We start from the raw sequence: 27,875 nt of genomic DNA, 5'->3' as shown, positions 1-27,875 counted from the left end.
TTCGACTCAAGATGGACCCCATTTCACCATCAGGGTAGGTGTGGCCAACACTAATTAGCACCTACCTGTGTACCTGGCTGGTGCTGAACCTCAAACCACCTCAGAGTTACCTCAGCCCTGAGACCACCATCACCGCTATTGTACAGAGAAGAACTCTGACGCTCGGGGAAGATCTCCATGACTCATACCTGGGTCTCCTAGGCTGGGTGACATAGAGGTGAGGGGTGGCAGTCGTTGTGAGGAGCCATCCAGGCAGCCTGCTCAGAGGAGACACCACGGCAGGTGGGGTGGCTTCAGGTCAGATGTGTCAGGGCTGCGAGAGGACTTCCAACTCGGAATCTGGCTATGGGTCTAGGTCTTGGCATCACTGATTCTGTGGCCTCGGGCAAGATTCTTCTTTGAGACCTGGTCTCCTCGTGGGCGGAGCCAGTTTCAGAGCGAAGGTGAGCAGTAATGGTGAGGGCTTGGCACCTGCGTGGGCCCCAAGGTAGGGGCTAGGTGAAGGAGAGGCCCAGGGTCTGGTCTTGGGGTGCAAGGCTGTTAACAGCATCCTGCTGACCTCAGCTTGACTCCAGCACTTCTTGGGCCAGAGGCCATGGCGCAGCTGAGGGGCATCAGAGCATCCGCTGGGTGGAAGTGGGGAGGCAGCCATTCCCCATGCAGGTGAGTGGAGGTGGGGTGGGGTTGCATGAGAAGAAGCCCGAGACCCAACAAGGTACAAGCTGCTCCCGGTTCCCTCTGTGACCTCAGGGTCACTTTCATCCTGGGCCCTGCCTGCATTGAGTCTGAGATAAAAATCTATTCAGGGTATAGTTAACCCACCGCACAACACAGGGGTCTGGGTATTTCATTCTGGGGCTGGGGTTTGAATTCCTAGAAGCCTAGTCCATCATCTGCAGAATGGGGGACATCAGACCCACTCCGCAGGGACATGGAGCCATCCTGTGTGTTAGTCCCAGTGCCCAGCATGCAAGGCACTCAGGAAAAGTTGGCCATTGCCAAAGAAGGATGTGACAGAGAGCATGGACACAGACCCTGCAGCCCAGGGGCGGCGATGTCTAAGGTTCCGAAGGTCCCAGGCAGAGAGAGAAGACAGCAGCCTCGGTGGGGAGGAGTATAGTTCCTGCCTGCCCAGGGAGGATCCAGCAGGACCCCAGGAGGAGTGGCGGGCCGGGCATCACTGCTGAGGTTCACCACCAGGGCACTCAGCCTGGCCTGTTAGGCAGAGCCTACTGCCCACTAATGTGAGAAAGGACTGAAGGGGCCAGACCCTGGAGAGGCAGCAAGAGGGTGGCGCTGAACTGGACGGGGCACCTGGTAGCCCCCACTGCCGTATTTGCAATATCCTGACTCTTCACTCCCCTCCGGAGTGCCTCTGCCTCCCCACACACTAATCATATGGGTGGGGGTGGGAGGGTGGGGGCGGTCAGGGCTGGGAACCAAGGCGTCCTTTCCAGTCTCCGCACCCCCTGCTCCACTTCCTCCCCACAACACATTGTCTTTGCTCTTTAGCCAAAATAACCTCTTAGGTCTCCAAGGGCTTCCCTCATAGATCAGTTGGTAAGGAATACGCCTGCAATGCAGGAGACCCCGGTTTGATTCCTGGGTTGGGAAGATCTACTGGAGAAGGGATAGGCTACCCACCCCAGTATTCTTGGGCTTCTCTTATGGGTCAGCTGTTTAAGAATCTGCCTGCAGTGCGGGAGACCTGGGTTCGATCCCTGGGTTGGGAAGATCCCCTGGAGGAGAGAAAGGCTACCCACTGCACTTAGGTCCCCACACACTGCTGGTTGACGCCCCTCCAGCCTTATGCTCACACTGTTCCCTCTGCCTGGACTGCCCCCAACTCCTGTCGAGCTGGCAAACCCCTGGACATCCTTCAAAACTCAGTTTGGAGGACACCTCTCCTGTGAAGACTTCCTGTCCCCCCAGGAGCAGAATCAACCATTTTGTTATCTTGTGCAGTTACACGATGTATCACATCAGGTTACGATCTGATTAAGACACTCTCCCCTACAAGACTAAACATTCCCCAGGGGCAGGAACCAGGGTATCTGAAGGTGCTACTGCCAAGGTGTCTGCCTCAGGCTGCCTCGCCCTAAAAGAAGTGCTTGCTCCTAATCTGCCCAGAGGCACGGGTGGAGCAGGAGTGACTCTGGGAGTAAATTAGGTTGGTCAAGTGGGTCAAGGATGGAAGCTTGCATCTGTGGTTGGCTTTCTCAGTGTGTGACCCTGGAGAGGACAACTCATCTTAGTTTCCTCGTCTGTAATCTGGGGCTGCCACCTACCAAAGTGACTGCGAAGAGCGGATGGGCCGGACCAATGGACAAGGCAGGTGAAGTCCTGGAAGGGCACTTGGAGCAGACGAGAGGAAGCAGTCCTCAGAGGGGGCCTTGCTCACTGCTGCCACTAGGTGGCTTGGGTTGGGGGGAGTCGGGGAATCAGTGAGAGGGGCCAGGCCCAGGGCCTGTAGGCCTCTGATGGCAGACAGAGAAGAAACGGCCAGCGCCCTGAAGGCAGGTGGGCCCCAGCAGGTGGCCGCCTAAAGTCCCTTGCCCTCTTCTGGATTATAACCCCTGCCTCACGGGGCTCCTGGAGGAACAGTGAAATGACGGGTGGCACACAGCAGATGCTCACTCAATGACTGTTCCCTCCTGCCCAGGGTGGCAGCTGAGATGCAACCAGGGTGCAACTGAGGCTGAGGCTCTGGGAAGCCCAAGCCTCTTCCAGGCCTCCCAGGGTTAGCAGGGACCCAGGGATGAGGTGGGGCCCCAGTAGTGCCTGGTATCCCCCTCCCCAGCCCCCAAACCCCATCTTGCCTCCCCCAGGTTTTGAACCAAAGGTTACCTGGGTATCTCCTTCATCCCATTTGGAGCATGGCCCTGCCCTAGATAACCCAAGCCTATTTGGGAGGCTCTGCTTTGGCCCCAGAATGTAAATAGGCAAAAGTAGCTGGAAACTAATTGCAAAATTTATTCCAGGGCTGCAAGGGTTGGGGGGTTCTTAAGGGCACTTCTCATTTGGGGGCTGGGGGATCGCCAGCCTGGCCAGGGGCACGTGTTTCAGAAGACAGGGGTGGCGACTGAGACAGGGTGCTGGAAGGCGGGGGCAGGGATGCCCAGCGATCTGCAACTGGGCAAGCTGAGCACAAGCCGCGACAGCATCGTGAAAGCGGGACAGACCGTGGACGCCCGGCCTGGAGACGGAGGACACCGAGGCCGCTCCCTGGTGCCTGGCCCTGCAGAGGGTCTTTCAGGATGTAGGAGAGGAGTTGAGGTCCAGCTTCAAAGGTGTGCAGCAAGGAACCCAATGGGATGGGGCCAGTGAAAGACGGTTCATCAGCAATGTCCCTGACCTGAAGCCCCGTACACTCTCCCCCCAAGATCACCCCGATTCCCACTCACAGAGACTCTGAGCTCCCCACAGGCCATGTTGCTGTCCACCTAGTGGGGTAGAGGGACAGGCTCTTCTCTGGATTGGAGTGGGGGCTCAGGAATAATGACCCAGCACCACCCCTGGGTACTCGGTATGAGGGTGTCTGGAGAGAAACCACGGGCTGTCCTTGGTGCTAGTACCCCCAGTCTCAGACCTCAGATCTGTCCCCTGCCCCTCCACATACATACCTTTCAAGGAGCACCTAAATTAAAATCAAATAACAAAACAAAACAAACTTCTTGACTACAGCCTTGCAGATAAATATCAGCCAGGAGGGCCAACTGTGAACAGGGCTAGAATGCCGATTGTGCCAAACCAAACTTCTCCTCTGGCGGGAGAGGGTTAGAAAGATGATTGTAGCAAAATACTTTTCAGATAACAACTGTCAAAGTTCTCCCCTGCAGACGTCAGATGGAGCAGAGGGTTTAGGGAGGAGGTCTTTTTGTCCTAACCAGTCTCCCAGTGTCCTCCAGGGCCCAACAGTCCCCTTGCCTAAGTTTGCAAACTCTGTTATCCTTAGTTTACAAAACAGAGGGCTTCCCTCTTGGTCTCCAGGAGGGTCTGGAGACCCTCTCCTCTCCCGCCTGCTGATGTCCACTTGACCTCTCTCTGCCTCTGCTCCCAGGAGAGGACGAAGGGATGACCTCTGACTCAAGGGACGTTGAGGCCCACCAGGGAATCCGAACCTCCTCCCTGGGCCTGGGATCCAGACTCCAGGACAGACAGCTGGGAGCAGGGGGAGGGAAGGAGTGGCTAGCAGCCACCTCCTTGGGGCACTCTGAGTAGCAGGCAAGTGCCAGCAGTGAGTGGGGACCACCTGCCCTCAGCCAGGCCCTGCTCACCCTCGCCCACCTTCCCAAACACGGGGCTTCCCAGAGCTGAGGGGCAGCGGCCTACGTGGTGGGGTCCTGGGTCAGCGTAATAAAAATAAACCACCTGGAGGCTGCGAGGGTGCTGCGACCCGCCCCCTGGCCCCGGCCCGGTCCCCCTCCCCCGCACTGGCCCGAGTTCAAGTCTGCTTGGCCTGCAGCATCTCGATGAGCAGGTTGTTTCGGGGCATCTCGTTGCCCAGGTGCTTGTGGTACAGGTACTCCTTGGCCTGCATGCTCAGCGCCCGCACCTCCACCAGGCACAGCAGCAGCTGCTGGAACTTGTCCCCGCAGTGCGGGTAGTGGCACAGGGTGTAGTCGAGCAGGGCGGCGTTGGCCTTCTCCTGAGCCTCCTTCACCAGGCTGTGGTTGTTCAGGAACTTCACATCTGCAGAGGGAGGAGCCGATCACCAGTCCCGTCATATCACCGACGCTGTCGCTGGCTTCACCCACACCAGCGTCCCTGCGATCACCAGACGTGGGCACTGCCACCACAGTCTCCCCATCGCCGCCACGGTGCCATGCCCGCAGTTGGCAGACACCAGTACCAGCATCCCTGGTTTTCACCCACATGGTCCCTGCCGCCGTCAACTACCAAACCTCAGTCGTTCCTGCCACCACCAGGGTCACCATCACCAGCGACACCTTGGTTGAACGCCACCACCAGCAGCAGTCACCACTGCTGACACCCCTGTGGTTGTCACACACTCGGCCACCGCTGGTCACCCAGCCACAAGCACCTGTCACTGCCGCTGCCGCCACTGTCATCATGCCCACCGCCGCCACTGTCCTCGCGCCCACCGCCACCATCACCGAAACCATCGCCAACCTCCCCCAGTCCCTCCTCGGATCTGTCTTTGAACCTCTCGATTTCTTCACTGGCAAAAAGAGCACCAGTAGCATCTACTTCACAAGACGGCTGTGAGAGTTCAGGGAGCCTGTATCCAGAAAGTGCTCAGAGGAACAAGCGTCTGGCGCTTTCCCAAGGCTCCCTGGGTTACTGTCACTGTCACTCCTCCTCTCCCCACGTCCGTGGCCAACACCATCCCCCACGGTCAAAACCATCCTGTCACCATCGTCTCCAGGGAGTGACCATCCTCATCAGCACCCCACCACCATCATCACCCATCAGCACCATCCCAAGAGGCGAACTGTGAGTGGAGAGAGTGGCAGGCACGCTGTTGATCCACCTTCTGACCCATCAAGAGGCTCCAGCACCCCAAGGAAATTCTCTCACGGGGCCATGGGGAGGGGGCCTTGGATGCTCACTGCAACAGTATTTACAGCGATCGGGAGGTGGCCCGGATGGCCGGGCGGGGGCTACACCCCCAGGAGTCCTGTGCAGTAGGCAGAAGTAATAGAGCAGACACAGCACTGAGCAAATGGACAAACCCTTAAAAGCCTGGGGCTGAGTGCGGGGAGAAAACAGAATAAAAACAAAAAAGGGAGATTCAGAATGAGATCTATAAGGGAACACCATCTTTGCTGCTGTTGCTTAGTTGCTAAGTCCTGTCTGATTCTTTTGTGGCCCCATGGACTATATTCCGCCAGGCTCCTCTGTCCGAGGGATTTTCCAGTCAAGAATACTGGAGTGGGTTTCCATTTCCTTTTCAAGGGATCTTCCTGACCCAGGAGTCAAACCCCTGTCTCCTGCATTGGCAGGTGGATTCTTTACTGCTGAGCCACTGGGGAAGCCCAAAAGCCATCTACATAACTTAAAAATGCTTGCAAAGGACTTCCCTGGTGGCCCAGTGGTTAAGACTCAGAGCTACCAACTTAGAGGCATGAGTTCGATCCCTGGTTGGGGAACTAAGAGCCCACATGTCGCCCAGTGCAGCCAAAAACAACAAAAACCAAAACAATAAAAAATGCTCGCACAGAAAACACGGACATTGTGTAAGAACAGGGACAAAACATAAAGGGACAATTGCCGATGGGAGGGAGAGGTGGGTGGCTGGGTAGCTCTGTGTGGACCAGGGACAAAGGAGTGTGGTCCTGCCCAGAGGCCCAGTGAGGAGACAAAAATCAAGTGTCTCCAGTGTGAAATGGATGGTGGTTGAAATCCCAGCCCCACTGCTTAGAATTGGTGGCCCGCGCCCTATCCTCTCCTGACCTGAAGGCCTTCGTCCTCTATGAAAGGGGCCACGCCCCCCTTGAGGCAGGGGAAGCTGCACAGGCGCCTGGCCCCCAGGGTGCCCATAGAGGGCCAGTTTCCTGTCACAGGAGCCCTCCTCAGCTCCTGGGCAGCATCTTCAGCTGGTGCCCTGGCTAGGGGCTACCGATCAGCAGGAACCCACAGATCCTGTCCGCATCCCTGACTCCTAGCCCCGTGTGGCCTGGGATGTGGCAGCCTGTGGTTCAGAAAACAGTCGTCCATCCACTTCCCCTCGGCTCCCACTGCTCGCAGCCCAGCCGCTGCGGGGGAGTCTGGAGCCCAGCATGCGCAGCCCTTGGCCCTTCTAATCCCTCTTAACACCCGCTGCGCCAGGAGGGCTGGATGCTCCTGGCAACCCTGATCCCCAGCCGCCCCCAGCGTGCCCGTCGAGGCCTGTGTTGTCCAAAGTCGGATTTAGGGAAATCCGAGCTGGACCTCGGGCGTATGGCAGGATCTGGGCACTCCCCCGCTCCAATCTTTCCCCCATGATATACCCCTCCCCTCATATACTAAGTGAACCAGGGTCATGTTCTTCCTGGCCTCCCCAGAATTACCATTAGCCCATAAGGCACCTTTGTGCCAGTTATACAGAAGGTCCCCCGTACCTCACAGAAAGACAGGTGAGGGGCATGCAGGCTGGGTTTCAGGCTCTACCTTCCCCTGTCTAGGCGCCCTTGTTCAGTTAAACAACCTGTCCAACTGTACATGACTGTTCCCTAGCCTGGTCCTCTCCAGACTCACTCAAAGGTCATGGGAAGTCTCCCCACCTAACTAGCCTCCCTGGGGGCAAGAGGTGCCTACCAGTCCCATCCATTTCCCAATCTCTTTTCAACCCCATCTACCTTCAATTCCTACCATCCCCTGGGCTGGGCAATTCTCCAGTTAGTCTTCTGACAATTTACAATAGGAAGCTGGGGGTCCAGAGAAGGGTAGGGACCAGCTCAAGGCCACACAGAAGGCAAGGGGCCCAGAGGAAACAGGAGGGTGTGGGAAGGACTGGCCAAGATGCTGCAGTAGAGGCAGGAGTGGGAGGGGGCTGGGGAGGACCGGAGCCTCGGCTTTACCAGGATTTACTGTTCCCAGCAGCGGTGTGACAGGGACAGCAGGGCGGAGCACTGGATGGGGAGGTGCAGGCAAGAACAGCTTTCAGGGACACACCCCTCCTGGCAGCTCTCAGCGGGCTGGAGACCCCACTGCCCCCCGAGGTGGACTGCAGGGCTGGGGGAGGGATGCACCATCACTAATTGAGCCCCAGCCACCACAGTGCAAGACAGGAAAGTCGTTTTCCCAGCACCCGCCGCACCTTCCCTGCCCACCTCCATCAGTTAATCCCTACAGACAGGAAGGCAGGCAGGAAAGGGTGTCCTTCACGCAGGTGTTAAGGACAGTGGAGTGTGCCTGGAGCGCGCAGTGGATACCAGAGCTGGGACTCGAACCCAGATCTCTCTGGCTCCCAAGCACTATGGGTAAGCAGGGGCGGGGTCGGGCCTGGACATGGGTTCCTGGGGGATTAGATGACATGATGACCTCATGTTCCATCCAACCCAGGAGTCCAGTCCAAGGACCACCCAGCCTGGGGCCCTTGGTTTCCCCAGGGAGACTTCTGGACTCCCCCTTGGAGGGGAGCATGATCAAGCTATGCCTCTTCTCCTAGCCCCCCTCTAAAGGGACTGCTCTGAAGATTCTCTGGGATGACCATGTGACAGAGCCTACATCCCTTTGGACAACACACCCTTCCTCCCTTAGTCACAGAAACCTGAAGATGTCCCCTCCTGTGTTGGGGGCTCAAATCCCAGCTCACCAACTGGGTGACCGGGGGCAAGTCTCTTCCCCAGTCTGAGCCTCAGTTTCCCATCATCCGCACAATGGGGGCAAATTCAGCTCTGCGTCTCAGGGCAGCCAAGAGCTGGACCTCATCTGCTGCCCCGCTATGAGCCATGAGCCGCCAAAGGTTGGAGATGGGCCTGCTCAGCAGTCCCGGGGGTGGGTGGGTTGGGGGGGAGCTGGGAGATAGCACCCCCACCTCTGAGAGCAGCCCGCTAGCTCCGCGGAGCCGGGGGCCCCCAGGTTCTCAGAAAAGCCCCCTTTTCACGGTTTAATTGAATATTTGAATAATCCTTTCATTCCAGCGAGGCATAAAGAATGTTGTCCCAATAGCGGTGACTCAGGCAGGCGCCCCCGCGCACAATGGCCCCTCGAGTGGGGCTGCTATTCAGGCCGCCTTTTGTTGGCGCGAGCAGTGGGTAAATTGCAAACGCTTAAGGGAATGCTGCTGCCGCCGCCTCAATGCAAGTCAGGAAATCGAATGTTAGGTCAATCCATTAAGCTTCGATTAAGTCCTCTGCAGAACAATGCCAGCCGGGCCCATCTTCATAAACACCGTGATTGCCAGGAGAGAGGCACTAATTTTAATTAAACCTCCTTACCTGCCTTCGCGCCTGCCTGAGCTGGCTATTTAGACACCAAATGGCACCCTTCTGTGGAGGCAGGCGAGAAGGGGCCGCTGGGCGGAGGGGCAGGGTGGGAGGGCAGGGCAGTTGGAGTGGGGGGACAGTCATCGCACGGGTTCAAGCTGAGCAGCCCAGGGAGGCGCTGCCCCGGGGTGATGCTCAGCATGCCAGCTGAAGGGCGATGGGCAAGTGGCCACCCCTCTCTTGGTTCCCAGTTCCCTTGGGGACCCCAGTCTGGCTGTCTGGGTGGGATCCTGGGAGTAGCCCCCTCCCACCTTCCAGACTCAGGGCAAATCTTGCCCCTCATCTTGCCCAGATGTATCCGCTTCTCCCAGCCCCATATCCAACCTCTGGCAGGGTTCTGGGCTGCCGTAGGCATCCTTTTCCCATGCTGCAGTCAGAAGGACCTTTCCAAAACACAAACTAGATCATGATTCTCCTGCTGCAGATTCTTCCCAGGGAAGCTTCAAGGTACTGGCCTGGCCTTCAAGGCCTTGCACAGCTCGGCCCCTGCCTGCCTCTCCAGGCTCCTCTTCACCCTCTCCCTGCCCCACAGCTACACCCGAGCTGTCAGGATTCTCCCCATCCCTCTGCACCAGCTATTCCTTCTGTCTGGAATGCCCTTGCTGCGGCTTGCTTTGTTTCTCCCAGAATACTCCTGCTCGTACAGCAAGGCCCAGTGCAGAGGGCCCTCCTCCAGGCAGATTTCCCCAATATCCAAGCTATCATTGGTTTCTCCTCTTGGGCCTAGCCCTGCTCACGCTGGACTGCTCAGACTCCTCCCCTAACCTAGAACCTGTCAGCCAGCAGCCTCTGTGGCTCCCTGGCTTCCTCTCACTGTGCACCCAGGAGCTCAGAAAAGCCTGGGTCATAGGTCTTCTCCCCTCAAAGCCCCAACATTCTGGCCCCCACCCGGAGGGTCATTATCATGACCCAGGTCACTCCCCACAAAGAGTGAGATAAAGAATGAGATAAAGATGGAGAGAGACTTATTCATGCATTCACTTCCTTCCCTAGCTTGCATTGTTAGAGGCAAGATCCTGCCCCCACCCTCCACCATGGTTGCTCCTACCAAGCCCTGCAGCCTTGCAGACAAGCCCCCTCCAGCTACCAACCTGTTGTGCCAGAGTCAGGAAATCCAGCCTAGGCACCCAGGCCCCTGATCACAGCCTAAGCACAGGGCTTCCCCCAGTCAATACTCCACTAATCACCCCACTCCCAGCCTTTATCTTACCCTCTGCTTCCCCAGCTGCCCCGACTCTCAGGCAGGCACACACTTGCCAGACTGTGACTATGATGTCATTTCCCACAAAGACAACGTCTCTGTCCTGCCCTCTCTCCAGGTGACAAGGCATTCACTTCCCTCTGTTCCAACCTTCCATCCCATCTATACCTCTGCTAAAAGATGTATTCCCCCTAGCAAACTCCTACTCATCCTCCAAGACCCTGCTCAGATGTCCCCCTTCCAGGAAGCCTTCCAGGCAGATCCCTTGCTCCCCATCCCGGATTCCCCATCTCTTTGTCTCAGCCCTGATGGTGCTGGGCAAAGGTGTCTCCCAGACTGGGAGCTGCCTGAGAGCGGGGGCACAGCATCACTGGACACAAGGAGGGCACTGGACATAGCTTGCTGGGTGAAGGAGGACAGAGGGAGGCTGACCTGATGAGAACCCAGAAGGAGGGTGGAGACGTGAGTGGCACAGGTTGGGCCAAGATCAGGAGGGCACAGGAGGCAGACACCAGACACTTGTGGAGCTGGGAGAACTGGTGGCCTGGGCTGCCTTCTGCCCCTGCCCGGCTTTTTTTTCCTCCTTGGCACTTACCACAGTCTTCCAGGTGACACATTTTACTAGTCATTTCACTAATTTGTATAGTTTACTAATCATATTATGCTTATTGTCTCATCTTCCCTTGAAGACAAGGATTTGGGTTTGTTTCTTTGTTTTTTTGAGTGAGTGAATGAAAAAATGAATGAATGGGCAAAGGGGTCTGGGCCTCAAAGACACCCCTGGAGCAGGGAATTAGGAAAAGCAGGGAACCTCAGGACGGGAACCAGGGGTCAGAAGCTCCTGAAATCACATGGGCATTTTCTGGGGGTGGCCTGGGCACTTCCCTAAGGCTTTCAGCCAAGAATTTACCAAATTCTCAGGAGAAGTCCTTATCCCATAAACGGCAAGTCTTAGACCTATCCTGGCCCTCTGTCCTCCCACACAGAGAAACTCAGGCCCAGAGACAAAGCAGGCCCTGGACCAGGTCCCCTCACAGCTTTATTCACGAAGGGAGGGGGCCTGGCTTCTTCGAGGATGCCCATCAGAGAACCGCTCCACCTTGGGGTCTCTTCGCCAGCCCCACCTCCACCCCACCACCTGTTATCCACCTGACCCCCAGGCCAGGCCTTGCTCAGCCCACTCACCGAGGCTGAAGAGAATGAGGAACTTGAGGCAGACGAACTCCTGGCGATCCAGCTGCAGCGCGTGCAGCTGCAGCACCAACTCCTGCGCCCGAAGCACCAGGCTGTGCAGCAGTGAGCCCGCCTGGGCGGCCACCGTGGTCAGCTCCACCTGGGCGGGCACAGGGCAGGGTCAGCGCCGCAAGGGGAGGGCGTGCAGGGCAGGCACTGTTCGGAGCCTGGGGGTCAGGGGTGCCCCGCCTAGGGGCGGGGCCGGGTGGGAAGGCCTCTCTTCAAGTCCCTGCTCCCCCGACCCCTCCCAGGCTCGTAGCTCTGCTCCCTGCATGGAGCCAAGACCCCCACGCAGCAGAGCTGACATCAGGCAGGTGGGTGCGGAGGGAGCGCTGAAGGGTCCTTCATGCACGAAGAGCAGCCGCCAGATCAGATCTCGTGGTGCAGCAGCTTGTGTGCTGTGAGGTGGCATCTGCAGTGAGTGCCAGCTTGTGCTGGGTGTGGGGGCGGGGGCAGGGCGGCTGTGCCCGCAAACACGTGGATGCGGCCCCATGACTGCCCCGGGGGGCCGCATATGGACACCTGGATGTGGCCACACCTCAGCTCACGTTCACACACATGCAGGGACACACTCACAGGGTGTGAACACACACACACACACACACACACACTCTCTCCTATGGTCGCATCACAGGGTAACACACATACATCCACGCGCCCATGTATATGTTCTCACTGACATGGTGAGGGGCAGATCTCAACATCCACCCACTTATGTGTGTGGAGATATCTGCACAATAAAATACAGCCGCAGGGTGCACACACACAGTCCATGGCCTCAGAGACGTCCACCCACCTGTTGGCAGGGGCCAGCACTCCTGCCTCTCACTCACTTCACGTGCACTCACAGGTGGCTAGCTTTCTGCTAGCCGTGGATGGCCTGAGACACCCAGGTGAGGACAGGGGATGAAGACAAAGGGCTTGGGGTGGAGGTAGGGGGTGGGGAGCAGGGCCGTAGTCTCCGATCTCCACCCCACCCCCACTCCAAGCACCTGTGAAACCCACTCCCCCTCTTGTATCCACGCCTCCCCCCCCCCACACACACACACCAGGAGTGATGCTCCCTCCTTAGGTTAGACCCTGGGCATCAGCCTCCCTTTCCTTCCTTCCCCTTCCCTCCATTTCCCCTCCACCCTGTCTCAGCCCGTCTTTGAATCATGCCCTCCCAGGTCCCAAGTGTTCTGAGCAGGGGGTGGCTACCTTCGTTTCCTCTTCACCACCCATCCTGCCATTTCCTCAAATACAACCTGGCTGTGAACTTCCCCACTTAAAACTCTTCTGATGCCCCCTGTTTGATTTCAGGAGCGAACCCAACCCCACCATGTCTCCCATCCTGGGGTGCCCAAATTCTGACTCTGAGCTCTTTGGGGCCCAGACCCCTTTGCCCATCCAACCATCCATCCATCCATCCATTCAGGATTTAGAACCTGCAGGCCCCTAGCGAGCCCTCCAGCTTTATCTCGTACCTTATCTCAGCCCCACAGGGCGCCTCCCCTCCAGACCCTCCTCCTAGCGGCCTCCGGCAGCTCTGCAGCCCTAACCTGCCTCTCTGAGCTTGGTTCATGCAGCCGTCTCCTCTGCATGTGTGGAGGTGGGGACTGTCCCGCCACCCCTGTCGCTGCCCGACCAACCCTTATTCACTCTTTCACTACTCAGTGCCACCGCCACCTTCTCCCAGAGCCTTCCAGAGCTCTGAGCTGCTCCCCCAGAACAGGGCTCCCAGAGGCTGGCTCCTCTCCAGGTCAAAGCTAGGGCTGGTCAGAGGGAGGTCAGGCTGGTGGGCATCCCGTGAAGCTGGGGAAAGGGCTGATATTCAGCGGTGTCTAGGGCCAGCCCTGGAGAGGCCTAGGATCGCTTCTGGGCCCAGAATTCTGGAAGGGCATGGTTGATGGGGGGGTGGGCGGGGGGCACAGTAGGGTCTGGTCACCTCCTGCCCTGTGACCAGCAGGATGCTGCCCTCCTTGCCATGCTGAATCTGACGGTAGATGTGGTCAAAAACCAGCAGCTCGCTCCAGCAGTTCTGCAGCAGTGTCATCTGGTCGGCCACCTGCAAGGAAGAGGCACACCGGGGTCCAGGGTCCAGTCCTGCTGGGGACCTTCCCCTCGCCCCTCTCCCACCAGCTCTGAGTTCAGACGCTCAATGGTGCACGTGACCCGGGCAAGTTGCCCAGCCTCTGTGTCCAGTCTGCCCATCTGTCTTCCTCATCAAAGTAAGGTACAGGTCTGGCAAAATAATAAGAGGGTCCAGTGGAGGCACGCTGGACTTGGCTGGGCCTGGCTGCAGGCCATGGCTTTGCCTCTTACAAGCTGTATGATCTTAAGCAAATTCTGTCACCTTTGTGGGCCTCAGTTTTCTCATCTGGAAAGTAGGCAAAGTATTAGAAGGTGGTCCGGCACATATTAAGCCCTCAGTAAATGTTAGCGCATAATGTCACTTCACACTTTGTGAAGGATTCCTTCAAATGCAAGGGAAAATTAGTGTTAATTTTTCCTTCTGCCCATTTGGCCTGTGGTCACATGTCTAGCAGCCTCAACCACTCCAAAAGAAGCCATGTCAGAGGGCTTCCCCTGGGTCTTGTGCAGAACCTTCAAGCTCAAGCCTGCAGCCCAGCCCAGGGAATGAGCAGGTGGCTGGCAATGGTCTACATCGGAAGGAGGAACAGAAGGGTACACAGGGCCGATTCTGAGTCCCTAGGCTGTACTCGGGGGCACTCAGTGTGAGGGCAGGGACAGTCTTCCAGCATGGCGATCGCCACACTCTAGCCTGACAGTGACAGGTGGGACTCAGGACCATGGGATGCCAGAACCAGAAGGACCCTCGAGGAACCCCAGCCTAAACTATTTCCAGATGAAGAATCTGCCACTCAGAGAGGGCAAGGGACTCTCCAGGAATCAGAGAGAAACAGAGCCAGGCCAGGGCCACGGCCAGCAGTCTTGGTCCTCAGCTCACAGCAGGGATGACATTGAACCCTTCTGGGTGTTCAGAACGGTGCTGGGTGCAGTGTGTCCTCCTGGGGCCACACAGTGCAGACTCCAGTCCTTCTCAGCATCTGTGGCTCATGGACCAGCCACCGTCTATGCAGCGGGTACTCCCTGGGCACCTTCCGGGGCCATGCCCTGCACTGAGTGCAAACTACAACATCGAGTCTCGTTGTTACAGCTCCACAAGTGTTTGTGGTAAGTACTGCTGTTATCCCCAATCTACGGAAAAAAGGGGGATTCGCTGGTGGCTCAGATGGTAAAGAATCTGCCTGCAATACGGGAGACCTGGGTTTAATACCTGGGTTGGGAAGATCCCCTGGGGGAAGGGAATGGCTACCCACTCCAGTATTCTTGCCTGGAGAATTTCATGTATAGAGAAGCCTGGAGGGCTACAGTCCATGGGGTCACAAAGAATTGGACAACAAAGAGAAAGGACATTGAGCTCAGAGAGATCAACTAACTTACCCAAGGTCACACAGCTCCTTCTGGTTCACTTGTGCTTTTAACCACTAGGTATGGTGGTTGCCACCCTTGCCACCCTTGAGTTCAGGGCATGTTCACTACTGCCCCCAGAAAGCCTCCCCCTCCTCCCAACTTGGCAACTACAACATCTCATGGTGCTATTCATGGCTCTTCTTCATATCTTCCCTGGTAACCTGTGGGATCTGCCAGCAGGATTGGTATCCAGCTCATCTCTGGGCCCCCAGAAGAGGGGCGTCAGTTTTGCTTGATGAACAAATATGTGTTCCTCAAGACATACACAGACAGCCCAGAGGAACCACCCTCAACCTGGAGGCCAGAGGCGTCCAGGCAGCCCCCGGCCTGTGGGGAACTGGCCCAGACCTGACCAACTGCCCAGCGGGGGGCGGGGCGTAGAAGCCCCTCTTCCCCTCTGCTCTGCTCTTCTCCTGGGGGTGGCCCTGGAGCCAGTCCTCAGACAGACAGGAGGAGAGAAAAGTGGACAAAGAACAAAGCAAGCTGCCGGACACACAGACAGGTTCCTCCCGGACTCGCCTGCCCAGCCCTTCCCAGCCCGCACAGCTGAGAATAAGAGGAAGGGTCTGTCGCTACCCTGCTCTGCCTTCCCATCCTCCTGCCTCCCCTCACCTCCATGTCAAGAACCTACCACTCCCCCTCCTCTCCCAGCAGAACGTCCGTCCTAGAGCCTCATAACTGTCTGAACAAAAAAAAAACACCCGGGCCGGGGGAACCCCAGGCTCAGGCAGAAGTAGCTCTGAATGGGAGAGGCCAGGAGAGACAGCAGGCGGGGGGCACCTGGCCTTATCTCACCTCAGGAAGTGGCCAGCCCCTGGAGCGCCTGCCCACCCCTTCCAAGGAGGGAGGCGAGGCTCAGCAAGCACCTCAACCAGGCCCCGTTCCCCGTCACCTCCTGCTCGGGGAGTCACACTGGCTGTTTTGGCCAACCCAGATGGAGACAGAGGGTGTGCAGGGGTGGGCTCTGCCCGCCCCGCCTCCCCACCCACTGGGGCCCTCGAGAGCAGACACCCTTGTGGCTGAATTAAGGGAACAGAGGGTGGGGAGATGGAAGCACATGAGATAAGGGGGAGAATTAGGAGATAAGCTGGGTGAGCTTTGGGCAGAAAGCAGAAGGGGTCACAGTGACCTGGCTGGCCAAGCCCCGGGAGCAGACTCTGTACCCAGACCTCGGACCCCGGGAGTGGGGGCAGCCCTGCCACGGGGGTGGAAGGGGCGCAGGCAGAGAGATGCACTTTGGAGGCTGGGCGTCGGCGCCCTGTGTCTTCTGGTTCCCGCTTAGCCACACACTCGGCCCTGATTTCCTATTCTGAGAGATGGGAAAAATAAATCCTCCCTCTTTTGGTTACAGAAAACAGCGGTGTCAGTCGTGAGGGTTCCCAGGTAAGTTATTCCAGAGACACTGCCCACCTCGCCTGGGTTCCCCTACCCATCAGCTAAGCAGTTGCGCCTTCCAGACGCTTCACTCTCACTTTGCCTAGATGGACACACAAAGATACCAAACACCAAACATTCCTCACACAGAGGAAAGCGCACACACACACACACACACACAAGTGCGCGCACACACACTCCCCCTTTCATTAAAAGGAAAACCACAGGGCCAGTTCCTCTCCACAGGAAAGCAGGTGGCGAAGAGGCTCATTTAAGCAAAGAGGGCTGGTCTTCACCTTCCATGGGCTTCTCCCTAAGCAAAAGGTTCTTCCTCTACCTTCGCCCTGGCAATCAGGACATTCGTAGTCTCAGCCCTGGGGTCCCTCATCAGCCCGGCCTGTCTGCTGGGCCCACCAGCCGCCCACCCCTTCTGCCAGTCCGCCACAAATCTTCCTGGAGCCTTGACACTTTGCAGCCTGCCTCAGAGACTGGGTATTTATGGGTGCTGAGATGACCTCCCTCCCAGCAGGCCCCCCTCTGGAGTCCCCTGGGGTCTGATCGGTCTGGCGGTCGAAGGCCAGCGGGCTCTGTAATTCTCCAGTGGCTGACAAGCCATGGGCTGGCCGTGGCGCTGTCCCGGCTGAGTGGTTGGCGGGCTGTCATTTGTCAGCCCAGGACTGACAGAGTTACTGTCACTTAAATGAAACTATATATCTAAGCAGTTAAATGTGTTGCCGATTGAGGGCCTCGGAGCAGGGCGTCAAGGGTGCACTGATGTCAAGATGGGTCATTAGGCGTTCTTGGCCCTCGTCTCCACCTCCCTGATTGCTATCTCGCGTCCTCCCAGCTGTCCCTCAGGGGGACTGTCCAGAGAGGCTGCCTGCCTGGGCCCTGCCCCCACTGAGCAGTGCGCACAGGTGAGTTTCTGCTACCTTGCAGGTACAAAGCTGCTTTGGAAGCACAGGGCAAGGTGGGCCCTGTCTTCTCTTAGAGCCCTAGCATGCTCAGAGGAGCATGGACACAATATATCTTTTCTCCTTCTTCCTGTCTCGGCCTGTCCGCCACCTGCAAGGTTAGATTCAGTGGGACAGCAGCAGGGGGTGAGGGAGAGAGCTGAGCCCCGACTCACTGAACACTTCCTGTGCACTGCGCCCTGTGCTAAATTCTTTAACCTGCCCCTGCTCACCAAGCCCTTCCAACAGCCCTATGAGGTGGCCATTATGTCCACTGCCCCCTTTTCACAGATATGGAAAACTGAGGCCCAGAGGATAAAGTCACCAAAGGCACACAGCAGATGAGTGGCAATCTGGAGGCTACACACAGGCCTCCTTGCTTCCAGTCTGTGTTTCTAATCTCTGTGCCACATCATATTTAGCACAACGCAATTGCATGAGATGGAGCATCATGCAGAGACAGAGGGACATCAAAGCTGGGAAAGAGGATGGAGGAGGGGAAGCCCAAGAGGGCATCCGAAGCCCCCAGTATCAGCTCAGCAATGACCTCATGCCTTGCCCTGGGCAGCGAGATGTCATCAGCATCACAGGGGACTGAGTGGGTCTTTCTAGGGAGAGCTCCGGCTCTGTGGTGGGAGCCGGCCTTCCCTGGCTGGCTGTCCATCACCCACCACTGAAGGACCTACTCCTGGTTCAGGCTCTGCTTCCCGCCCTCCCTGCCTCTCCAGCCCTGCCTCAAGTACTGCCTGGGGTTCCCTGACGCGTGATGCCTTTTTGCATTTCTGCACCTGATGTTGTTCCCATTTCCTGGAACACCCTTAACCTTTTCAGACTGCTTTCTGGAGAGGGGCAGATCAAAGAAACCTCTCCTAACTTTCTAAGACAGAACCATTTGCTCTCCTACTGGGCTCCCTTGGCCCCTTTCTTTGGCTCTCAGAGACCTGGGCACCCCGTGCCCTGTGTTGGCGTTATCTATGTGCATGTCTGTCTCCTCCTCTGGCCTGCAGCCCCCTGGGTCCCATCCATTTCACTGTCCCCATGCACAGGCCACGGGTGGCCCTACTCTCAGAGCACCCTCTCTGCTGGCTGCTATGATGCGTCCTGCCCAGAGGTGAGAAATGAAGGGTCAAAGGGGAGAACAGAGTCACTCGGCTCCCCTCCCACTTTTCAGCTTCCCTAGCTCTGGCTCTGCAAACACATCAGCCCAGGACTTATTGGACCAGTGGAAAAGAAGTTCCATATGGCTGATAAGAGGCCCTCTAAGGGCTGGGCTAGTACTTATCTGCAAGTCTCCTTTACAGAGGTTGGTAACCTGGGCTTGATTCAGAGACTCTGGGAAGGGGAAGCAGGAAGGTTTGGACCACAGAGAAGCCAGAAGCAGGAAAAAACACTCAGCAAAGCTGGGACAAAAGCCCTTCCCATCCTGCGTGAAAAACCCCTGAGAGACCAGGATGGCGGCCAGAGGAAGTGCCCTGCCCCTGGATCCAGGGTTCTGGAGGGCCAGGAAGGCTCCGTTCCTCCTCCCCTCTGCACTGGGGGCTCATGGGAGGCTTGGAGGGAAAGCTGGCAACCAATCCAAGGGTCTTGGGACCCTCATCCCCCACTCAGGGCCTCCAGGCATGAGTAGAAGGCAGATGGGACTGTTTGAGGCCCTGCCTCTTGTTCTGTCCATGAGGTCGGCCTAGAGAGGGGGCATGGGTGAGAAGTCCCACCCCACAGCAGACACGCGGCACATCCCCAGACCTCAGACACGACAGAGGCCCTCCATAGTAGAAGCAGAAGCCATCGCTGCCAACTCTTGACTCCCAGAGCAACCCAGGCCCCCGGCCCCACAGTGCCTCATGGGTGCACAGTGCCCAGCCTTCATCTCACCCCTCCCCCACCCCACGTCCAGCCCAGCCCCGGCAGGCAGTGCCCCCGGCCCATCCGGCCACATGCCCCTGGAGGAAGCCCAGGCCTGCGTGGCGTCAGCACTGACAATGCTGCTCAAGGCTGCAGTGGCTCCGCAGGGAGGGCAACAGGCCCTGCTGTTTACAGCCAGGCGGGCAGACCCGAGAGCTGCAGACAGCAACAGGCCTGGAGTAAAGGCCCATCGTGTCTTGGTCTAAGCCTGGGAGGATGGGCTTTGGCCAGGCTTGGGGGTCTCTGAGGTTGGCAGGACACCCTGGTCAGAGGGAGCCAGGGCACTAAAGGGGCAGCTCTCAGCCTTTGAGCGCTTCAAACCACTGGGCGGGATGAGTGGGATGTTCTTCCATGTCTGGCCTTAGTTTCTCCTGCTGCTTTTCTGCTTATTTTAGCCACAGGTATCCCAATCCAGGGGAATGGAAGACCTTGCAGCCAAAGTATCTGGAAGATGAGAGGTGGGCCCTGCCATCCCCTACTTATCCTGGCACCTAGCTCTCCCTGTACACGCACACACACACATTTACACCTAGGACCAACCACCATAGGGCTTCCCTTGTAGCTTAGTCGGTAAAGAGTCTGACTGCAATGCAGGAGACCTGGGTTCAACCTCTGGGTGAGGGAAGATCCCCTGGAGAAGGAAATGGCAACCCACTCCAGTATTCTTGCCTGGAGAATCCCATGGACAGAGGAGTCTGGCAAGGCTATAGTCTATGGGTCACAAGAGTCGGACACGACTGAGTGACTCAGCATAAGCACACCAACCACCATGCATGAGAAATGCGGGATAGTTTCACCTTAGGTAGGAAGGAGAAGCACCCCAAACTGAGATACTAACACCCCTTCTATGATATCTGAGGCTCGTGGGGAGTGGTGGCCTCTCCAAATGAGCGGACAGGAGGGCCTGGACTCTCTTCCTGATGCTGGGCTGGGACAGCCAGAGACAGCTTCCCCGGGACTCAGCTAGTCCTTTGGGAGAATCTAGAGAAAGAGAAGTGTCCAGAGAGTCGCAGACTGGGAGAGAGAGAGACTGAAGGGACTAGAGAGAGACAGGGAAACAGACAGATAGCACACCAGGGAGAGAGACAACAGAAAGAGGCAGAGATGAAAGAAGCAGAGGCCGTGCGAGATAGATACCCAGGAAACAGAGAAGGGGAAAGAGGGAGGGGTGAGTGGGGAGGAGGGAGAGGGGCAGGAATACTCCTCGCTTCCCCAGGGTGGCCTCCCTGTCCCCTGACACAGCCTGAAGCCAGTGGGTAGGCTAGTCCCACCCAAGGGGTGTCCAAGACTGAGACTTAGACAGCTGAGAAGACACCCCAGATCCAGCGGCCAGCCAGGTGGGAGGAGGGACTCACCTCCAGCTCCTTGAAGACCATGCACCTGCGTGCCCAGTCCACGATGGAGATGAAGGTCTGGTCGGCCATCCTGCACAGGAGGCTGAAGGGCGCAGGCTGGTCGGGGCGGCCTTTGGCCGGTTCCTGCAGGCAGCCCACGATGCGTGCCCGCACTTGGTCCTCATCTGGCTCCAGCTGCAGCAGCTGGAGGATAAGCTCGGGCACACCAGGCCCCCCCGAGAAGGGCTCTGGGTAGCCGTAGGGCGGCCCGGGCTGTGGGGGGCTGGCATAGGGCTCTGGGTACTCAGACTTGATGGCGCGGCCAGGGAAGGCAGGGTAGAGGTAGCCAGCCAGTGGCCCGTGGGCGCTGGGCACAGCCATAGGCAACACTGGGGCCCCAAAGTCGCCCAGTGGCCCAGCTGGTGGACCTGAGGCCAGGCCCTTGGGCTCAGATGCATGCAGGCCATGGGGCAGCATGTAGTCCGGTGGGGGAGGGGGCGGCGGGGGCACCCCCACTGGGGGGCCTGTCTCCAGCTTGAAGCCATTGGCTCGAATCTGTGCCTTCTTCTGCTGCTTCAGGGCCCGGTCCCGCTTGTACATGGGCCCAAACTTGTTCCGGCCGCCTCGCATGCGGTCAGCGCGCACAGCTGTGGGCAGAGGCAGAGGGGGGCAGGCTCATCCCCTCCAGGCCACCCTCCCTACCGCTCCACTCACAACTCTTTCCCAAACGGATCTGATTGGGCCTCTCCCCAGCTCCGCACCTCTCATGGCTCCTCCGGTGCCCTTAACCTGCCATTCACAAGAGTCAATCCCCTAACCTGGCATTCAAGGCCCTGGTGCCCTTGCCACGTTGTCTAACCCTCACGAGCCCCAGTCTCCTTTCCTTTCCACCTTACTATCTCTCTGCATCTCTGCTTGGCGTGTCCCCAACCCTGCCTGTGATATTCCTTCTGTCTCAAAGCCTTTCCATCTCTGGTGCTTTACTAAACACCCAAAGTGTTCTGGGTTCACAGGCAGCATCCTCTTCTTACCCAGATGTCTGGCCTCTCATCCCACTGAGTGCTATCATACCCAGGCTGAGAACTTCCAGGGGCCCAGCAATGGGCTCAAGTGCCCAGCACAGGGCCTGGCAGGGAGGTGGTGACGGGAAGTGGGCTCTGGTCAGCCTCATTCCCAGGTGGGTTCCCAGGGTCCAGCTGCTTCTTGACTGTCTGCCTACCTCTGTTGAACCCCTGTTGCAAAATGACTCAGGCTTCCTCTGCTGCCTTCAAATTTGAAGCTGAGTTAAGGGCTGGCTGGGGCTCTGGGCTGGGGGAAGGGACCTCCCTTGCTGACCAGATGTCCCTCCGCCTGGCCAAGAATGTGTCACCAGCTGGACCCAACAGGTGTATCTCTGCAGCCGAAGTGTGGCCCCTGCCCCTGCTCAGACAGGACCCCACCCTGAGCTCCCAGAGAAGGGAGAGGACAGGAGAGAGAGGCCAGTGCTCAGCAAGGAGGGTGTCCCGAGGCCCACCCGGCCAATCTTCCTGCCTTGGGAATGGGCAGCCCTGCTCCACTCCCTCTGGCCCAGGAGCTGGGGACCTGGGCTCTGGGGGCAGGACAGGATATCCCCCTTCCATCGGGAGCCCTTCCTCTACGTGGCAGGACTTTTGGCCCCGGCAGCTTTCAGAGCCACCAGGGGCCTTCTACATTGTTTAAAAACTTTAACCAACAGCTGCCTGCTCGGCGCACAGCCCGGCTGGGGCCAGCAGGGTAGAAGCCTATGACTGTCCACCCTCAAAGAACGTGAGTCTTTCCTGCTGAAGCGTTCTTCCTCCCCTCTGGACAGACAGTTAGGGGTGGGGGTGGGGAGACAAGGATGGGCCTGGGTTCTCTGGGAGCACTTGGTCCCCACTGCCCAGCTCTCTAGGGCCTGGCTAGGGACCTGCTGAGTGAATGAACTGAGTGAACCTTCTGGCTGGATGGACGGACGAAGAGATGAGTGGTCTGGGTGAGTGAGGGCTGCACAGTGATGCTGGATGGATAATAACATCAGTAAGGATAACAATAACAGCTAACCTGTTGAGCATTTTCTACATTTCAGGCACCATGCTAGGAGCTTTTCATACAATTCTCTCACTAGCTCAAGGAGGAAGGTACTACTGAAAAGCCCCTTCGTGGTAAAGAATCCCCCTGCAATGCGGGAGACCTGGGTTTGATCCCTGGGTTGGGAAGATCCCCTGGAGAAGGGAAAGGCTACTTTCCTTTCTCCAGTATACTGGCCTGGAGAATTCCATGAACTATATAGTCCATGGGGTCACAAAGAGTTGGACAGGACTGAGCAACCTTCACTTTCACTTCACATGGGGAGTCTGCAGCTCAGAGGTTAAGGGACTTGCCCAATGTCACCCAGCCTGTAAGTGATGGCACTGGGACTTAAACTCCAGTAAAGGTACTGAAAACCTTGGCTCTGGCTTGGTGTTGGATGTCAGTGGGGGTGTTACAGAACTCACAGAGGGAGGAGCTCTGTGGGGCTCTGCTCCCAAGGGCTGGGGAGAGGGTCCTCTTTCTGGGGTTCACTTTTGGATACTTCCCAACCCCACCCCAGGCTGGTCCTATGCGCATCCCTTCAGCCAAACCGGCATCGGTTCTCACCCCTCCCCCATAGGGAGGATCGGCCCTGATTTCACGTGAAGGACTAACTGCCTGGCCTCAGAAACATCAAGAAGACCTATGGTACCCTCCCCTCACCCCTTCTCCCATCTCCACCCCCTGCCCTCTCGCCGTCAGAGGTCAGGGGTAGGAGGCACGGCACTCGCACCTTCCAGGCGCATCCCCACCGTCAGGCACTTCTGGAAGCGGCAGAAGGGACAGCGCTTGCGCTGAGTCTTGTCGATCTTGCAGCTCTGGCTCTCGGTGCACGTGTAGTGCTTGTTGTTCTGCACCGTGCGCTTGAAGAAGCCCTGGGAGAGAGGGGAGTCAGCGCAAGAGGGGGACAGGCTCTGTCTCCCCTTCCCTGCACCTCCCAGCCGGGCTTTCCGCCGCGTCCCCGCTCGTGGCTCACCCGCCGCCGCCGTTCGCGCCTGTCCCCTGCCGACCAGCTGCCCGCTCACCTTGCAGCTCTCGCATGTGAGCAGCCCGTAGTGGTAGCCGGACACCTTGTCCCCACACACGGGGCACAGCTCGTCCAGGTCCTCGTCGTACGAATAGTCCATGCCCACGGCGTCCGCCTGTGGAAGGAGGAGAGGTTCATGGCAGGGCTGGACGGCCGCTGGTGGTGCGGGGGGACCTGGGCGGGGTGGGTCCTGCGTCCCCGCGGCCGCGCGCCCCTCGGTGCCCTGCTTACGGGCCGGCCCCTGGGCCCCACTGCAGCGCCGGTGGTCAAGGACGCCTGTTGCAGGCCCCCAGTGAGAGCGCCATGAGCAGCCGACAGCAGCACATGTGTCCGGAGCAGCTCCCGTGCGTGCGGGGCCCTTGCTGGCCCTGTGTCCGCGCTCCTGCCGCGCCCTCTCCCCACCCTCCCAGGGGCTCCTCCTGAGTGGCCCCCCACCGCGGCCGATCTGGGACTGTCAGATTAAATGCGCTTTGATCCGGATTCGTTCATTTAAGAACAAAACCCCGATTCTGAGAAAACGCGATGAGCTCGCCAGCCGGGGAGATGCCATTGAACCCCGGGTGGAATGGGGCCCAAGCGTTCTGGGGATCGGATGGGGACGAGGGAGACAGAGGCAGAGTCTGGGAGACCCAGAGATGGGCAGAAAAGAGAGCGAGAGACACCGACCGTGGCTACTTAACTGAGAGAGTACCCCCGGGACGACGGAGACAACGAAAATCCGAGAGTGACAGAGAGGCATTGATGCAGAGTCAGAAAACCTGAGGGAGACAAGAAAGGTGAAGAGACAGCGAGACAGAGGTAGAGACAGAGAGCAGTGGAGATAGAGAGATGAGAGAACGAAAGAGACACACACAGAGGGCAGAAAAAGAGAGATCGGAGACACTGGGGAACAGAGGCCCAGAGAGAAAACCTCGGAGAGACAGCTGCAAAGCCAGAGACACAGTTGTAGATGAGAGACAGACCAAGACACCGGAGAGACAAGAGAAACCTGGGAGATACCCAGGCAGAGAGACAGAGACACTGAGAGAAAACCTGGAGAGACGGAGGAGCCCGGCCAGGGGTTCGGGGACGGGGTTAGCGGTCGGACCCCGGCCCGGAGCTCAGAGGCGCGGCCCGGCAGAGTCGGACCCGGACAGGCGCTCGAGCTGAGAGGCGGACAACGACGGCACCCGGGAAGAGAGCCCGAAATCGCGGAGCTGCCAGGCCCCCAGGCCAGGAGAGACAAAGCCCGTGGGCGGCAGCCACCGACACCGAGACCGAGGCCGTGCCACCGAGACGGGGACGTCGGGCGGAGACCGGAGAGGTGGGCGCAGCGGGGACAGCGGGCGCCGGGCGTGGAGCTGCAAGCCGGGCGCGAGGCGCAGAGACCTCGGACGGAGACCCCGCGGGCCCCGAGAAAGAGGCCGAGCCCGAGGCGGGGGAGCGACCTCGGGCGGAGAGTCGAAGTCCCCAGGAGGGAAGCGCGCGGAGCCTCGATGGATCCCGCCAGCGCAAAGGGGCGCGACGGCGGCTACAGCCCGCCCGGCGCCCACCTGGCGGCTCCTGCGAGCAGCAGCGCCCCGCGTCCGGCCACCGCGAGCCCCGCACCTCCTGGCCGCGCCGCCGCCGCCGGCGATGAGCCGCACCCGGGCGCAGCGCCGCCCGCCCGCGATGACGGCCGCTCGGGCCGGGGGCGGGGAGGCGGGGGCTCGGGGCTGGCGGCGCGGGGCCTCGGCGCTTCCCCACCCCGCCTCCCCGCCCCCGCCGCCTCCAGGGCCGCTCCGAGGCGCACCTGGGACCCGGGCCCCTCCACTGCCAGTGCGCGCTGCGCGAACCCGCCGCGCCGAGACCAAGGGCCGGCCCCTCTATATGGGCTCTTGCGGTATTCGGGGGCGGAGGCCCGGCCCGCGCCCTCCAACGCCACCGAGACGGGTTCGTGTCTTTCCTCTCACCCTCTCGGACTCCCATCCCCATCCCGGCCCCCGGAGCCCGGGCGCCCGGGAATCTGAGCAGGTGCTGGGCGCCTGGGAGCCTTGGGCCACCCTCCTGTGGTGAAAGGAGGCGAGTCCCTGTTTGCAAATCCTGCTTAGTCTTGGTGAGGGCCACGCTGGGGGCGCTGGCCGTTTTGCAGCATGGAAACAGGTAGGGCAAACGTAGGGGACCATGGCCAAGATACCGGCTCAAGGCTAGAAACTGAGTCCCCACCCCACCCCCACCCAGGCACGTTTTCTCAATGGAGATTTAAGCAAATCTCCCAGCCCTAGTTTCCTCATCCGTAAAGTGGGAGTGATGCCTGGACTTTAAGGGTGGCTGTGCGGATGAACGGAAGCAGTGTTGGCAAAACACACGCCTGGCACTGCGGAATCGCTGAAAGCATCCAGATGGGAGATCTGGGGCAAATTCTTCTCCTTGAGCTTCGGTTTGCTTGGCTGGAAATGGGAGTCGTAGTAATTCCACCCTGAGAGTTTTCCGAGGTCTGGTGAGGACTCAAAACCACCGAGGGCGTGGGAGCTGGGAGAATAGAACCCAGGGGCAGGAGAAATCTCTCTCCAGTCCAGTTCTGCACTCTTACTTGGGCTGGGAGCAGGGCAAGAGAGTGCCCGGCAGCCCTAGGAACAAAAGTGTCCTAGGGACCTCGAGCCGAAGGGCTGAGCCATTGCTCTGAGCTGGAGGGGGTGGGGGGCGGGGAATCTATTCAGTCACTCTCATTTTTCAAATGTAAAAAATTGAGACCTGAAAGAGGAAGATGCCCGCTTGCATCCTGCCCCTGCCCCCTCGGGGCACCTAGGGTCCAAGAAAGTGTTGCAAACAACGAAGCCAAAAAGGCATGATCTTCAAGCGGGCAAATACCACAATTAGGCATTTGCAGCTTCACAGCCGCCCCAAAGGCTCAAATGTGAAGGCTCAGACCCTTGGCTGCGGTCAGCTTCGTCTGGGCCTGTGCCCCGAGGCCTCTGGCTTTAGCTGGAGCTGGCGCCTTGGTCCTGTGAGCCAAGGCCTCAAGACCCCACGCAGACCACCTCCCTTCTCGCTCACCCAGCTGATGAAGGACAGATGCTGCGGCCGACTTGTGAGGCAAGCTCGGACAGGTCACTTGGCTTCTCTGAGCCTCAATTTCTCCATATATAAAATGGAAAAGGTAGGCCCTACAGAAGAGAGTCTGTGGTTTCCGTGGGAGTCCATGGACCGGTCTTGGTGAGGAGGGAGGAAAGAGCATTATTGCAGACCTCTCCACCCGCTACCCTAAACCCCTGAGAAACCAGAGTGTCTGCAGGAGCTGGGGCGTGGGGGCCGCTGCCACTCAACGGTCAGGGAGGGGCCCTCAGAAAGTGGCAACCAGGAGCAGCAGAGAGGGAAGGGGGTTGAGGGGGAGGGCTGGGCTGGGCTGGGGAATCCCGTCAGCTCCTCTGGGATGGAGCCCACGGGGGTCTCCTAGACCTTGTTGAGCAGGACTCAGGCAGTGTAAGCACAGGCCTGAGCTGGGGACCCAGGTGGGGTGGGGCCTGGGCTCTGAGCCAGTTCTCTCCTTCCCCTTCCCCTTAGATCCCCTCTCCCAGAGGTTCCACGGTCACTGGCTGGGAGCCCTTGTGTTGACCCTCCAGGCTTCATTGCACCCACTCCTCACAGCCCCAGGTTCTAGCTGGGGAATCACTGCCCTCACCCACCTACCCAGGGAAGCAAATTCAGACCTGGCCCAGCCGCAGAACCCAGAACCGGGACTGACAGATGGATGCTAGAGACAGACGACTGAATCCACACAGAGACTCAGAGACATCCGCAGAGACAGCACAGAGTCACAGGCAGGGAGACGCAGAAACCCAAAGACAGACCCAGGGACCATGGACGTACATCCAGGCTATGAGGCTTGGGCCAACGCAGTCCTGGGGACACCCGGCCACCCGGGGACAGCAGGACACCCCACAGATCCCCGTAGGCCCAGCTCCTCCCAACAGCCAGCCAGGGAAAAGAAGGGGTAGTGTGGTAGGAGGGCAGGTCTGGGGAGATCCCCGGCCCCTTTCCTGCCCAGAGGAGCGGGCACCAGTCACTCAGCAGAGCAGGCAGTGGCCGGCCCAGGCCGCAGGGAGGCACTGAGGAGGGAGGCTGGCCATTAGAGGCCTGGGCCCAGGCCCTCACTTACGGAGCAGAAGGCGAGCTCGCACGCTGGATGAGGGTGGCCAGTGGGCACCGGGGGTCCGAGGGGAAGCTCCAGTGGCCCAGGTGGGGCGGTGGTGACCGTGGGCACACGGAAACTTCTTTACGCCACGGCGGGCGGCGGGCGGACAGTAGGCTGGCCCTGTCCGTCCGTCCTCCTCCTCCTCCCCGCCCTGGGTGGGGGGGCCACCGGAGGCCCAATTGGTCTCTGCCCCCACGTGACTCTGCAGGCCTCTCTCCTTC

At 58.9% G+C, this 27,875-nt stretch overlaps 1 protein-coding gene across 3 annotated transcripts; it reads right to left on the bottom strand.

Annotated features, from left to right (window-relative positions):
- Positions 1-2,949: 2,949 nt before the first annotated feature.
- Positions 2,950-27,875, bottom strand: NR5A1 (nuclear receptor subfamily 5 group A member 1). 3 transcript variants are annotated; one of them, XM_005893061.3, is made up of 7 exons: positions 27,619-27,875; positions 23,500-23,616; positions 23,208-23,349; positions 20,429-21,054; positions 13,295-13,414; positions 11,320-11,467; positions 2,950-4,692 (listed from the first exon to the last, which is right to left on the bottom strand). In XM_005893061.3, the coding sequence occupies exons 2-7, from the start codon at positions 23,599-23,601 to the stop codon at positions 4,445-4,447; spliced, it is 1,386 nt and encodes a 461-aa protein (XP_005893123.1). In that variant the 5' UTR covers positions 23,602-23,616; positions 27,619-27,875; the 3' UTR covers positions 2,950-4,444. The 3 variants fall into 3 exon arrangements, with proteins under 3 accessions (XP_005893123.1, XP_070235110.1, XP_070235111.1); XM_070379009.1 differs by lacking the exon at positions 27,619-27,875 and adding an exon at positions 25,034-25,120; XM_070379010.1 differs by lacking the exon at positions 27,619-27,875 and having other exon boundaries at positions 23,451-23,588.

Source organism: Bos mutus, chromosome 11 (assembly GCF_027580195.1).
Source record: "Bos mutus isolate GX-2022 chromosome 11, NWIPB_WYAK_1.1, whole genome shotgun sequence".
In the NCBI taxonomy this organism is placed as follows: Eukaryota; Metazoa; Chordata; class Mammalia; order Artiodactyla; family Bovidae; genus Bos; species Bos mutus.
Note: the sequence above shows the minus strand (reverse complement) of the source record. Positions and strands in the feature narration are given on the sequence as shown.

Bases quoted from the DNA above. Each gene is read 5' to 3' on its own strand.
- NR5A1 (XM_005893061.3), bottom strand. From the start codon at position 23,601: ATGGACTATTCGTACGACGAGGACCTGGACGAGCTGTGCCCCGTGTGT. The intron at 21,055-23,207 runs GTGCGAGTGCCG...CTCTGCCCACAG, and splicing joins GGTGGGGATGCGCCTGGAAG to CTGTGCGCGCTGACCGCATG. The intron at 13,415-20,428 runs GTGAGTCCCTCC...TCTTCCTTGCAG, and splicing joins TGGTCTTCAAGGAGCTGGAG to GTGGCCGACCAGATGACACT.